General features: G+C 37.5%; 1 protein-coding gene across 1 annotated transcript; it reads left to right on the forward strand.

The window, feature by feature from the left end:
- The first annotated feature begins 978 nt into the window (after nucleotides 1-978).
- On the forward strand, nucleotides 979-12,594 carry LOC127783990 (DNA gyrase subunit B, chloroplastic/mitochondrial). Its single transcript, XM_052311159.1, has 21 exons — nucleotides 979-1,217; nucleotides 1,330-1,471; nucleotides 2,597-2,677; nucleotides 2,775-2,888; nucleotides 3,514-3,570; nucleotides 3,953-4,054; nucleotides 4,361-4,511; nucleotides 4,595-4,671; nucleotides 5,464-5,571; nucleotides 6,427-6,497; nucleotides 7,291-7,432; nucleotides 7,649-7,747; nucleotides 7,858-7,986; nucleotides 8,191-8,305; nucleotides 8,532-8,599; nucleotides 10,177-10,290; nucleotides 10,354-10,470; nucleotides 10,846-10,899; nucleotides 10,989-11,094; nucleotides 12,040-12,170; nucleotides 12,257-12,594. Exons 1-21 carry the CDS (start codon nucleotides 1,075-1,077, stop codon nucleotides 12,323-12,325), a joined length of 2,190 nt encoding a protein of 729 aa, XP_052167119.1. The 5' UTR covers nucleotides 979-1,074; the 3' UTR covers nucleotides 12,326-12,594.
- The last annotated feature ends 301 nt before the right edge of the window (nucleotides 12,595-12,895 follow it).

Genomic DNA, 12,895 nt, shown 5'->3' on the forward strand with positions numbered 1-12,895 from the left:
TTACTTTACTATAGTACTAATTGATCAAGCAAGTAGAAAAAATATTCCTACCATCTATGCTTCAAATACAATTTTCTTTTAAACTACTCATCCGATCTATGATCCGATTACACCGTTGTGTTCATAACAATTAAATCTTTACAACAAGATATCACATAATTATATTTTGATAAAAAACACAAATTACTTTTATAATATATCTAAATTACTTCTAGATTTCATTAAGTTACTTCTTAAACATATAAAAGTAAATTCAATAAAGTTTTAAAGTAATTAATGTATATTATAGAAGTTACTTTCTTTTTGTTTTAAGTTACTTCTATAGTATATGTAAATTACTTTTAGGCTTTATTGAATTACTTTTATATGTCTAAGAAGTAACTTAGTGAAATCTAAAAGTAATTTAGATATATTATAAAATTAATTTATATTTTTTCATCAAAATATAATCATGTGATATCTTGTTATAAAGATTTAATTGTTACGAACACAACGGTGTAATCAGATCGTAGATCGGATGAGCAGTTTTAGAGAAAATTATATTTGAAGTATAGTTGGATAGTGTCCATCATATATGGAGTGGTAGCTGGTTTAGACAAACCAGCTACCACTAGTTGTGTAGTCAGGTCCTTCTTATAAATCAGATTTGACTATGGCTGTGTTTAGTTCACACCAAAATTGGAAGTTAGGTTGAAATTAGAATGATGTGATGGAAAAGTTGGAAGTTTGTGTGTGTAGGAAAGTTTTGATGTGATGGAAAAGTTGGAGGTTTGAGGAACAACTTTGGAATAAACACGGCGTATATTGGAGGGAGTCCATGTGGACTTTTTTCCAATTTCCCCGCACTGCCCGCCCCGACGGAAGCCCGGAAGCCCGGCCCGCTCGTCTAAAACCCTCGACCTCCTCGCCTCATCCACTCTTTGCCTGCCTCCGCGACGCGGCTACGCCTAAACCCCAGCGTCCCCTCCCCTCCCCCTCCCGTTTCACCCTCACCACAACAGCGGCAGCAAAAGCGAGCGGCAGCGAGAGGCCGGCCACGCACGCACGCACGTCGAAGCGCGCCGCCCGCCGCCGATGGGGCCCCTCCTCCGGCCGTCGCCGCCACCGCGCCACCTGCGCCTCCTCCTCCGCCGCCTCCTCTCCACCGCCGCCGGTCGGCCCTCCCGCCTCCTCCCGCTCCCCGCCTCCTCCTCCGCCCGCCTCCTCGTCAGGCCCAGGTAAGGGAATCCAGACGTGCGCGCCTTTCGGGTTGGGGGGTTCTCTCTCTTCAATGGGGGTATTATTCTGGGCTGTTAATTTTGGTAACGTTGGGGTTTTCTCTCTCTCTAGGGTTGCGGTTGCGGCTGCTGCGGCGGGTGCTCCTCTGCGGCGGAATGGGGTCGCGGTGAGGGCTTTCATGGCATCCACGGCGGCTTCCGAGGCGATGCAGGAGAAGCGGGTGGCCGGGGAGTACACCGCTGCGAACGTCCAGGTGATTCGCTCTCGTGCGCTTCTCTTGCACGATGGGGGCTTCTGTGGCTAAGAGCTAAGGTTGATATTTAGGGGGCCAACGAATCAGTGTATTTTCCCGGGATTTTAAATGGATGTACATAGCATACAAAGAGATGAGATTGGGTGGGAAGGAGGCAAGGACTTGCTAGTGCAAGCATCCGTCTCATTCTGTAGTTATATGTAAGTGGTAGTTAAATTTATTGTCCAATTAGCCTTGCAAACATATGCATTTTTTTCATAACTTTTTTTAATTCAACATGTAGTTTATTTTTACAAATCAATCTGGTGCAATCAAATGCTCATTGTTTAAGGGGAAGATTTCCTCATCTATGTGTTTATTATAGCAAATAAACACATAGATGAGGAAATCTTCCCCTTAAACATACTGTTAACACATAGATGAGGAAATCTTCCCCTTAAACATACAGAAATCGTAAGCTCTTCCCCCTTAAATCGTCATGCTCATTGTTTAAGGGGAAGATTTCCTCATCTTACGATTTCTGTTAACATGACGATTAGCTGTTTTTTTTTCTCATGGAGTATTCTTATTTTGTTGATATTTAACTCTTATGATACTAGATTATCTGACTTTGTGAGCTGTTTACCCAAATAACATGCAATATATACAATTTTATATGCCATGCAAATGTTCTATCTTCTTTAGCACATATTGTGGACTCCATACTTCCATGGTCACATACTGTGGATTCCATACTTCGATGGTGGTTCATGGAGCGTAAGAGGGGATAAGATTGTTACTGTTTAAGTTTGTTACAACCTAAAGTTAGTATTTATGTCCTTGAAAATTTGTCTAGAAAATGCTCTTTACATCTAATTCATTTTCCAAAGGACTTTATTATACACTGTATCCAGACGTCAGAAGCCAACAATAAATGAGTCATTAGCTCAACAGCGTAGTCATTGGACTTATGAACTCAGCTTAGTATTAAAATTCAATTATCTTTTTTGAAAGCAAATAAATATAACATTGTATACCTTCACAGCTTTGTTCAAGATTTCTCCTATCTGACACCATCATCTTTTCAAACACAAGCTGTACTTTTTAGCTTTATTTTGGTTGCATGCTGAACTGCTAATTTTGTAGGTCTTAGAAGCATTGGATGGAGTTCGCACAAGGCCTGGTATGTACATTGGAAGCACAGGATCACGAGGGTTGCATCATCTGGTATATTGAATGCAGATTAGGCTACTGTTTTTTTTCTGTGGTACAAAGTATTCCATATTGTTCTTTTCTGATCATTCGTCTGAATGGTGTATCACAGGTTTATGAAATATTGGATAATGCTGTGGATGAAGCTCAAGCAGGCTACGCCACTAAGGTTGATGTTATCCTTCATGGCGACAATTCAGTTAGTGTAACAGACAATGGTCGTGGGGTATGTAGTTCCTAAAACCTTATCAAGATGTACTTCCTGTATGGCCAATGCATTTTTTGGGGAAATTTTGACGACCTTGTGTTAATGATGAACACTCATGTTTCAGCTACAGTATTTAGTTACTGTTGTATTGAGTAATCCCACATTAAGAAGAAGTGAACAAACATGGAGGAAGCTTTCCTACATTACTATATATCATAGTTACACGAAAGGTTAAATTTATGCTGCTAACACATTCTGATGTACCAAGTACTCCCTCCGTTCACAAATATAAGGGATTTTGGCTATATATCTGGACAAATACTTGTCCAGATACGTAAACAAAGATACAGAATCCCTTATATTTGTGGATGGAGGGATGACTTGGTGGGAAGCAGAACATGTTTCTTGATACTATGCAGTTCGAGTCCATTTTGCATAGTTTGTTGATTGAATAACTATGCTAGACTATTAATGTCATCGTTTGTTTGAAATTTTGTAGTTTTACATTTGCTTCCTGGAAGTTTTTATAATTTGCTTATCACACTTTTTGACTATTTACTTGCAGCATCTTTCACTTGTAACTCTTTGTGGATCATCTGTCAATTGTTTATTTAATTACTGTTTAAACCTACGCATACTGCAGATCCCTACAGATATACACCCTCAGACGAAGAAATCTTGCGTGGAAACCGTCTTAACGGTACTGTTAATTTCTTTTTTGTTATACTCCTTTTAGATTCAATCAACTGTATTATTTTTTTCTATTTTTCAACCGTCTTTTTCCCAAATAAGTAAACCCATGGGGCATTTCATTTTCTAGGGAGGGAGCATGAAATATGACATGCTATCTCATGGTTATATTTAGGTGTCAGAGTCCACACCTTAATCCTAAGGCCTGTTTGTGTGCTGTTGCTATGTGCATATCCAGACTTCAATACATGTGTTGTGATGTTCATTTTCTGTGCAGACCTGTTAATTCATTACCTTCTAAAAAACAAATATGTGCGACATTGTTTATCCATTTGGCATACCCAGTGTTCAACATGTTGGATGCCAATTAATCTAATTTTTTAACCATGCAGTTAATGCACGCTGGTGGCAAATTTGGAGGTTCAAAGAGTGGCTACACTGTTTCTGGAGGGCTGCATGGTGTTGGCCTATCAGTTGTTAATGCTTTGTCAGAGGTTCTTGCTTTCACCTTTATTTACTTATTATTCTAAGATTTCTTAAGAAAATGAAAGCATCTCTTGATAAAAGTTCAACAATCATGATTCAGACAGAAAAACTCTTTCTAGTCTCTACACCAAGTCATTTTTGTCAGGTTTTGGTTTAAAATACAAATCTGGTCATGTGGCTTTATCTTTACGTATACTGGCTACTCTGCACTAAGTTTAAGAACCTTCCAACCTTCCAGTCTCAAGACAAAAACAATACATATTACTCATGAGCTTACATTGATAATTTGTTTTGTCGTGATATTATAATGACAGGCACTAGAAGTTACTGTTTGGCGTGATGGAAAAGAATACCGACAAAATTACTCACGTGGAAAAGCTATCACGACGCTAACTAGTAGGACATTGTCTGATGAATCAAGTTCTCGTCAAGGCACACGGATCAGATTTTGGCCTGATAAACATAGTATGCTTCTGTCTTTACATATTTTTTTAGCTGTACCATTACTACTTATGTTCCCCAATGTGTAATTATTGTTCTTGATGTAGTTTTTACCACCACAATGGACTTTGACTTCAATACGATAGCTGGTCGCATCCGGGAACTTGCCTTTCTAAATCCTGAGGTATAAATTGTATTGTTTTATATTTCCTGTTGCTAGTTCTCGAAGATATCATTGAACAATCATTATTTCCTTTATTTGTTTATCGGTCAGCTAATGCTTGAATCATGATTGCTCTGTTGGATTATTTGATATTCTAAGAAGTTACTTTTAACCATTGCTCTACCCATGGCTTAAAACCAGGCCACACACTTGGGAGCTAGGATTCCTAGTGACACACCATGGGAATATGTTTAATCCTGTTTTTTTCAATCAGTAGAAAAAACATACAAGTTATTATCTTTTCATCATTGGAGGATGCAATTCATTTTGTATACTTATTCACAGTCAAGACAAATCATGTTATATATAGTTTGTTCTTCTCTCCATGTACTCTAATTTAATGCCAACGCTTATTTATCTGATATATGTAATATGGGAGTCCACAACAGCTATGATCGTTTATATTTGTGGAGAGCACCCATAGATATTGATGATAAAAGTAACAAAACCAAGTTTAGGAATCAATGTACTTGAAAAAAATGCTATGATGGAAACCTGAATTGTCACATTCATTTATTGGTGCTGTTACGGTCACCTTTAACTTAGGTCAAGTTTTACTTGGAACTTTTTCCTCCGTGAAATCCCTATATGTTCATTCAAAATTCTGGAAAGTTGCCACTTTGGCAGTTTTGTTTGAACATCCTTATGCCTCTTTTTTAATGTTAATTTGTATGCACAACTTACCTCACCAGTAATATTTGATATTCTTAAAGTAGGCCAATGTCTAATTTCATATTATTCTCTCAATGCCAGCTGACAATAGCATTGACAAAGGAAGAAGATGACTTACAGGTTCAACACAATGAATACTGTTATGCTGGTGGTCTGGTTGAGTATGTTAAATGGTTGAATACTGACAAGGTTTGACCTGTACCATTGGAAACATGTTCATGCAGCTCCATTTCGGCACTTTTTCAACATAGAAAATGGTTCATATCTGCTACTTGAATGGCTCCTAACATAGTAGTACCTGTTGTTACGAACTGACTTATTTGATCCTTTCAAATGACTCATTAAAAATATCAGGGCTAGCTTTACTTCTTTCTATCTTTGTTTCGACAACCAACTAAAAAGAGAAATACACATTGTAGTTAACATTTACTGATGGTAATCCTTGGATCCGAGCTAAAATTTTACATAAACCAATCAACGCTAAGGATGCAAGTGGATTGACCCACGGGTAGTCGGGTACCCGTCCATGCTATTCTATTTGGTTTATAATTTTATATGCAATATAAAAAACACTTTTAGTTGAATGGTGTGACCATGTGGGTTAATGGGCACACAAGTGAGCAAACTTGCATACCTAACCAACTCCTGTCATACTGATGCTAATACAGTAATGAAATGAAGAAATATATGCTATGTTTGCTTTATTCTTTGGACAAAATTCACAGAGTTGAATTAGACAGTATGCTTATAGGCTGAATCTACACTTGCCTTATGTTTACGATATTTTAAAATGTTGAAGGATCTATATTTATTTTGGTTATATTTTCCTGTCATGTGAATTTCTTTATTATTCCTTTGAAGAAACTTACATTAATCTACCTTAAATTTTAGAGTAATAATGTAACGAATACTATTATTAATATGCCACCAGATATGACTATATGCGTGATGAGTCCTACTTCTGCACATAGCAATACATGATGCATTTATAATGTTATCCAGCAGCAACCCTAATACTTTGCTTGGTCATGTTTTCTTTCCTAGAAATCCCTTCATGATCCAATCGCATTCAGAAAAGAAATGGATGGAATAACAGTGGATGTTTCCCTTCAATGGTAAAATGTACTTCCTTGGCTTGAATTTTTGAAAGAAAAAGAAATAAAAAGTCCTAATATCATGTCCTCCATGGTCTGTTTGGTCATCTGCTAGCTGGTAGTGGCGGTTTATCTTGATTTGGTTGAACATGTTGATACTTTTGTTGGCTGTCTTGTCTATTTTATAAATCAGATCCTTGATTTCAAAGTTTTTGATTGTGTTTTCTACCAAAGTACCACTACATGTTCTAAAATGAATGATCTTAGGTAGCATCAAAATGGTCAATTTCTGGATGATAAAAAAAAATCACAGCTTATGACAAACTACTGAATTGCTATATTTTTTAGAAATTAGCCTAAACTTTTGAAAAAAGTAAATGTGCTTAGAATAACTTCAAAGTATTGAAGGGCTATAAATGCAGTGGTACATAAATAGTCCTTTTTTGTGATCAAAATCAATATGTACTTTATAAGTTAATTGACGCCCTTCGAATTATTATGTGTGGAAGTTTCACACTGTTCAAACTGTTGAAATTTTATCCATCAGTTGGCAAAGGGAATTAAATGGTATTGATCATTTTACAAATGATTTCTGCCTCTGCAGTACCTTTAGTCATAACCATACAAGAAGTCAAGAAACTTTGTAAATTTCATAAATGATGGCCCACAGTCCAGATTCAAAGGTCATGTGATGTTGTTATGTTCTGTTCCTTTTTCACTATCTCTTCATTTCCTCCTTCTAGGTCTTACTGAATAGCAGCTAGATAGAAGTTTTGTGCCTTATTCTGAAACAGAAAATGTTTGCTATTTACAGGTGCTCTGATTCATACTCTGATATGGTGCTAGGATATGCTAACAGTATCCGTACTATTGATGGTGGTACTCATATTGATGGGCTGAAGACTTCATTGACAAGAACAATCAATAACTTCGCAAAGAAGTCGAAGACTCTTAAGGTGATAAGTTACATATTAATTTTGTTCTGTCCTTCCCACTAAAAGACCACAATGTTGAAACGTTTAAAGTAAGGAATTTGGATCCTATATTTTGGAAAATTCTATTTATTACTATGTTTTTAGCATACTTATTCATCTGATCAAATGGTATTTTTAATTAACTGTATTGGTAATTTTTTTAGTGGGATTTATCTTAACATATAATGCTTTTTATAGGATAAAGATATTAGCTTGAGTGGGGAGCATGTAAGAGAGGGAATGACCTGCATTATTGCAGTGAAGGTCCCTAATCCAGAGTTTGAAGGGCAAACAAAGGTAACAGCTTGCTCCTGATACAGACAAATGTGCCAGAAGAATGATTCGATAACTTTTGTCTTTTAAGTGCTGATGATTGGCTAAATCTTGTTTCTTTTCTCTTTTCACAGACGAGGTTGGGAAATCCAGAAGTCCGAAGAATAGTTGAACAATCTGTTCAAGAAAATTTAACTGAGTACTTAGAGTTACATCCAGATGTTTTAGATTCGATTCTGTCAAAGTCCCTTAATGCTCTCAAGGTACATAATCTGTTATAAACGATAACTTAAATGGTTTATCCTGCTTCCTTAAGATACAGTCTGCCATATGCACTTTGACAAGAATCTGATTGACAGTGTAGGAAAGGACATTTCCTATTCTATTCTCAGTGGATGAAAAAGCCCTTCCCAGGAGTTCAAAAACTGTAATTCTAATTCAATGCATGGCATATGTTTCTCTTGCAGGCTGCATTGGCAGCTAAGCGAGCTAGAGAGTTAGTGAGGACAAAAAGTGTATTGAAATCTTCTTCACTTCCTGGGAAATTAGCTGACTGTGCATCTAGTGATCCTGAAGAATCTGGTGCGTTGCTGCTTGTACCATGAAACCCTTGCATCATAAGTGGCTCAAGTTCAAATCTTATTGATACCATTTTGGTTGGCCCTTCTGATTTGACTTCTCCCTGGTCTTCAACTCTTCTTTTAAATATATGCCTGACAAATGTAGTGTATATTTTTGTTTAAACTATGGTTTATGCGTATTCTACTTTTTCTAAACTTTGACCTTTGCTTATGACACATGAATTCAGAAATCTTCATAGTTGAAGGTGATTCAGCTGGGGGTAGTGCAAAACAAGGACGTGATAGGAAATTTCAGGTATACCATTTTTTTTGCCAGTCTAGTCACGCTAATGTGCATTCAATGATTCTACACCAGAAGAATTGCAATATTCATGATATACAGCCAAGAGTAGATGTTTATAGCTATCTACTGTCGTTTTACCTTCTCTAAAGGAAGAAGTTTGATTTGACTAATTCTATTTTGCATAGCTGTTAGTATTCCTGATCAGCTGATGTGTTGATCATTGTTCCATCTATTGGCGGTTTTTGTTCACCCTTTCAAAGTTTCCTTGAATATATGTATTTTTCTTAAAAAAAACTTCCATTGCATCAATTTATGCTTTAGAACTCTAAAAATGTTAGACCATGTCTTCTACTTGTCGTACCATCAAGGATAGATATACCTAAGTTAGTTCATCCCCTTTTTTTTTTTTGAGATGGTTAGTTCATCCTTTTGTTCATAAGTAGTTATGCTTAGTGTTGGAATGGACAACGTGTTATTAAGAAGACCATGAAAATTCTTAAAAACGGAGAACATATTGCTTCAATTTGTCTGTTTACATAATTGAAATCTGTCTGGTTGTAAGCCAATCTTTGTGTGTTCTTTTCTTTTCTAATATAATGTACATGAAACTAGGAAGAGCACGAGTGCCCTCGCCCTCCTGTCATTCTTTTGTATATAAAGCAATCCATTTCTAGGTCCAACATGGATGCCTGTCTGTTGTGTTCTTTTCCCCTCTTTCCCAACTCACTTCCCTCGTTTTCCGCGTGCACGGTTTTCAAACTGCTAAACGGTATATTTTTTGCAAAAAGTTTTATATATGAAAGTTGCTTCAAAAAAATCATATTAATCCATTTTTCAATTTTTTTAGGCTAATACTTAATTAATCTCACTATAATCGCGTGCTTTGTTTTCCGTGTTGGGAGGCAAGGTTGGGAACTTGCCCTCCCGAACACAGCCTTAGTTGCTAAGGCCATGTTTAGCTGAGCCTCTGGCACCAGTTAGCTCTAGTAGCTGGTTTAAGGAGAAACTAGACTCCACAAATATTTGGGACTTGGCCTGCTTGAATTTGAGCTTCTCCAAAGTTCATTATTCATTTGGCTGGGGAACCCTGGCCCAGGCCCTGGCCCATATTGGAGCTTGGCCAAATAGAGTATCTATGTTTTTGTCAAATGGATGCTCTCTTATTAGTCCATCAAAATCAGTATTCCTTCCTGTTCGAGAATAAGTAAATCAGTATTCCAAAAATTCTTCTTCTTTCAAAGCTGCTGCCATGTAGTTCTAAACTGCAGAATACTATGTACAATTTCAGTTTGTTAACTTGCCAACAATCTCAGCAAACGTAATTATCCGGCTGGTGTTGGCACATAAATTAAGCTACAAAGAATATCAGTAAACACTCTGCAACTGTCGAGCAGGACCAGCACAAGTTGGCGCATAATTGTCAAGAGCAGCGTGTCCATTTTTTGTTACGTAGACACCTTTATTGTGGAATGTGAGATGAGATCTCATAAGGAGTCATAATCTATTGTTCTATATTAAGCATGTTTGGACTTGCACACCATGTTTTGTCATTCACTTAGATCTAAGTATACCTTCGAAAATGGATGCAGGCTATTTTGCCTCTAAGAGGCAAAATTCTTAACATTGAAAGGAGAGACGAGGCAGCCTTGTACAGAAACGAAGAGATCCAAAATCTAATTGTCGCTCTTGGATTAGGAGTAAAGGTGCATACTGTTTTGATCTAAACTTCTACTGTTATTGTTTTCTTCTCTAATATTTTCTTTCAGGGCGAGGATTTTAACAAGGAAGCTCTTCGATATCATAAGATAGTCATACTCACTGATGCTGATGTAGATGGTGCACATATCCGGACTCTTCTCCTTACTTTCTTCTTTAGATATCAGGTACTTCTACCCTCTTTCTGATACTGATCAAACTGGAGTTATGGCTGATCTGTTAGGGGCCATCCTAGGTGTTGCAACTTCAAATAAATTGTTCTCTGGTTTTGCCTGTGTATTTTGACTCTTGTACAACTAAGGCTTGACAATGGATAGGGTTGTAGTTTGCATAAGATCAGTTTCAGTGGGTGGGAGTTTAGCTGTTTATGATAATCTCAGTCTGGATGAGGTTAGTTTTGAGCCTTATCATGTTAACATTTTTTTAGAAGAGTATGCTATGTGTTTTAAATGGCAACTCTCCATACCATATTATGATGGCAGATGCTGATACTATGAACCACAAAAGGCACGTTTTCCGTTCTAACACTACTGTCTATGCAGAAAGCACTATTCGATGAAGGTTGCATTTATGTTGGTGTGCCTCCTCTTTACAAGGTTTGATTGTGGATGCAACACTAGTCCTTCAAATTTTGACGGAAGAGCTGGTCTTAAGTTTGTAGTTGATCTTTATCTTTTGGTGTTAGGTTGAACGTGGGAAACAAGCGCACTACTGCTATGATGATGCTGACCTTAAGGAGCTAGTTAACACCTTCCCAACAAATGCTTCTTATCATATCCAAAGGTTTAAAGGTACAAACATTTGAACCAATCAACTAATGAGTGCAATGAGCTTTGAGAAAATCTGTCAACACATCACAGTCATTTCTCAGTACATTTGGCTATTTGTTATCCCCAATATTATTTTGTTGATGCGGTTTTATATGCTATTGTGCTGAGCCATCTCAATTGACGATATTGTACCAAGTTTATCTTTTGTTCTTTTGAATCATCTAGTGAAGAACTCGTCTACCTATAAGACCATTTGCTAGGTGACAATACATCACCGTGCTTAGGTAGAAATAGCTACACTGTAGATTTTTCTGACAATTATGAACTGATAAGTTTTCAATGTGATTATCTAATCTATTTTCTGTGATTTCCCAACTTAACACATTATCCATATTTGATCAGTATTCATAACACTTTGTTAATGTTTACATTAATCTTTCCTACCTCCAGCTCCAGTCAACCAAGTCAACTTTAATTCCACCCTCTACCCTATGCACACACCTTTGTGCACAAACGTTTCTAGAGAATGCACAAATGCCATTACTGTTGAGAGCTCCTTGTTCATGTACTCTGCCTGATCTCCACTTCTACCGTTCTAATCTTCCCCCCAGTTCCTTCCAGCACCGTATCGCATGCAATGTGCCCCTTTCTCATCTACCAAACTCTCTTTATGGCGCTCTATATGACGTGTAATTGAACTGTACACTTGAGCCAAAAAACATGCATATACTGCTACATTTACTCTTATGCTCAAATGCTGACTTTTAAGTTCATAACAAAACGTTATTAGTGCACAGTCTTTGTACCATGCATGCATACATGCACATGAAATTGTTACTAAATATGCTTTGTGCAATCTTGTATACTATACACCTTTTTTATGTTACATATCCAAAGATTCATCCGTTTCTGTTATCTCAGTGGTAGACATTTTGCCTTGCATCCTTTTCTCTTGTGGCTAAATAGGTCTTGGTGAGATGATGCCGGCACAATTATGGGAGACAACAATGGACCCTGAGAGGAGGATGTTGAAGCAGCTAAAGGTTGAAGATGCTGCTGAGGCCAACGTTGTGTTCTCATCTCTTATGGGTACCCGGGTAAGCAGCTAAGTTTACTAAATTCTAAAAAACGATTAACATATTATATTCTCGCTTTAGCATCAGAACTTTTTATTTTATTTCAGGTTGATGTCAGGAAGCAACTGATCCAAAATGCTGCAAGCATGGTCAACCTAGAACACCTTGATATTTGAGCACATTCGGCAATGCTGACAGTCGTGTATGTTACAGGAGATTATCCACTGTTTCAATCCCCTCCCACAGGAACCAAGCGTAGCAAACTTGAATTCCTTGCCAACATTGTTTTGGTGCTAATTTAGCAGTAAATGTAGGCTAGGGAAGAAACCAGAAATGATTTCATGGGGTTTAATTCCTTGCCAGGGGAGCTGTTAACTCCCCTACTACATTACACAATTACGACCTAATTAACTGGTATATCTGGGAGACAGTTCGGTTGTGGTCACGTTGTAAGTTGGAACTCGTTATGACATTGGGGGTAATCTTCCCTTGCTAGGGGAAGACGTAATCCCCTGACAGGCGGACACTTACAAAGAGTAATCCCCTGCTAGTAGTAAGTATTACTAGTAAGTATTCAGGAGTAGTTGTTAATGTTTCTTTCGCCTGTAATTTTGTTTAGATTTTGTAGCAAGTTTTTGGACAGTTATTTCCATCTCGTCCAGCTCTTGTTCGCGTCAAACGCTCGGTCCTTCCTTGCACCCTCGTGCTACCCCCGTTTTCTGAATTTCCGCGTGTGCACCATAAGA

This window comes from Oryza glaberrima, chromosome 1, assembly GCF_000147395.1.
Source record: "Oryza glaberrima chromosome 1, OglaRS2, whole genome shotgun sequence".
Classification (NCBI taxonomy): domain Eukaryota; kingdom Viridiplantae; phylum Streptophyta; class Magnoliopsida; order Poales; family Poaceae; genus Oryza; species Oryza glaberrima.

Excerpts from the sequence above, each read along its gene's own strand:
- LOC127783990 (XM_052311159.1), top strand. The coding sequence starts at position 1,075 with ATGGGGCCCCTCCTCCGGCCGTCGCCGCCACCGCGCCACCTGCGCCTC. Across the intron at positions 4,055-4,360 it reads TTGTTAATGCTTTGTCAGAG|GCACTAGAAGTTACTGTTTG; the intron begins GTTCTTGCTTTC and ends TTATAATGACAG. Across the intron at positions 5,572-6,426 it reads AATGGTTGAATACTGACAAG|AAATCCCTTCATGATCCAAT; the intron begins GTTTGACCTGTA and ends TTTCTTTCCTAG.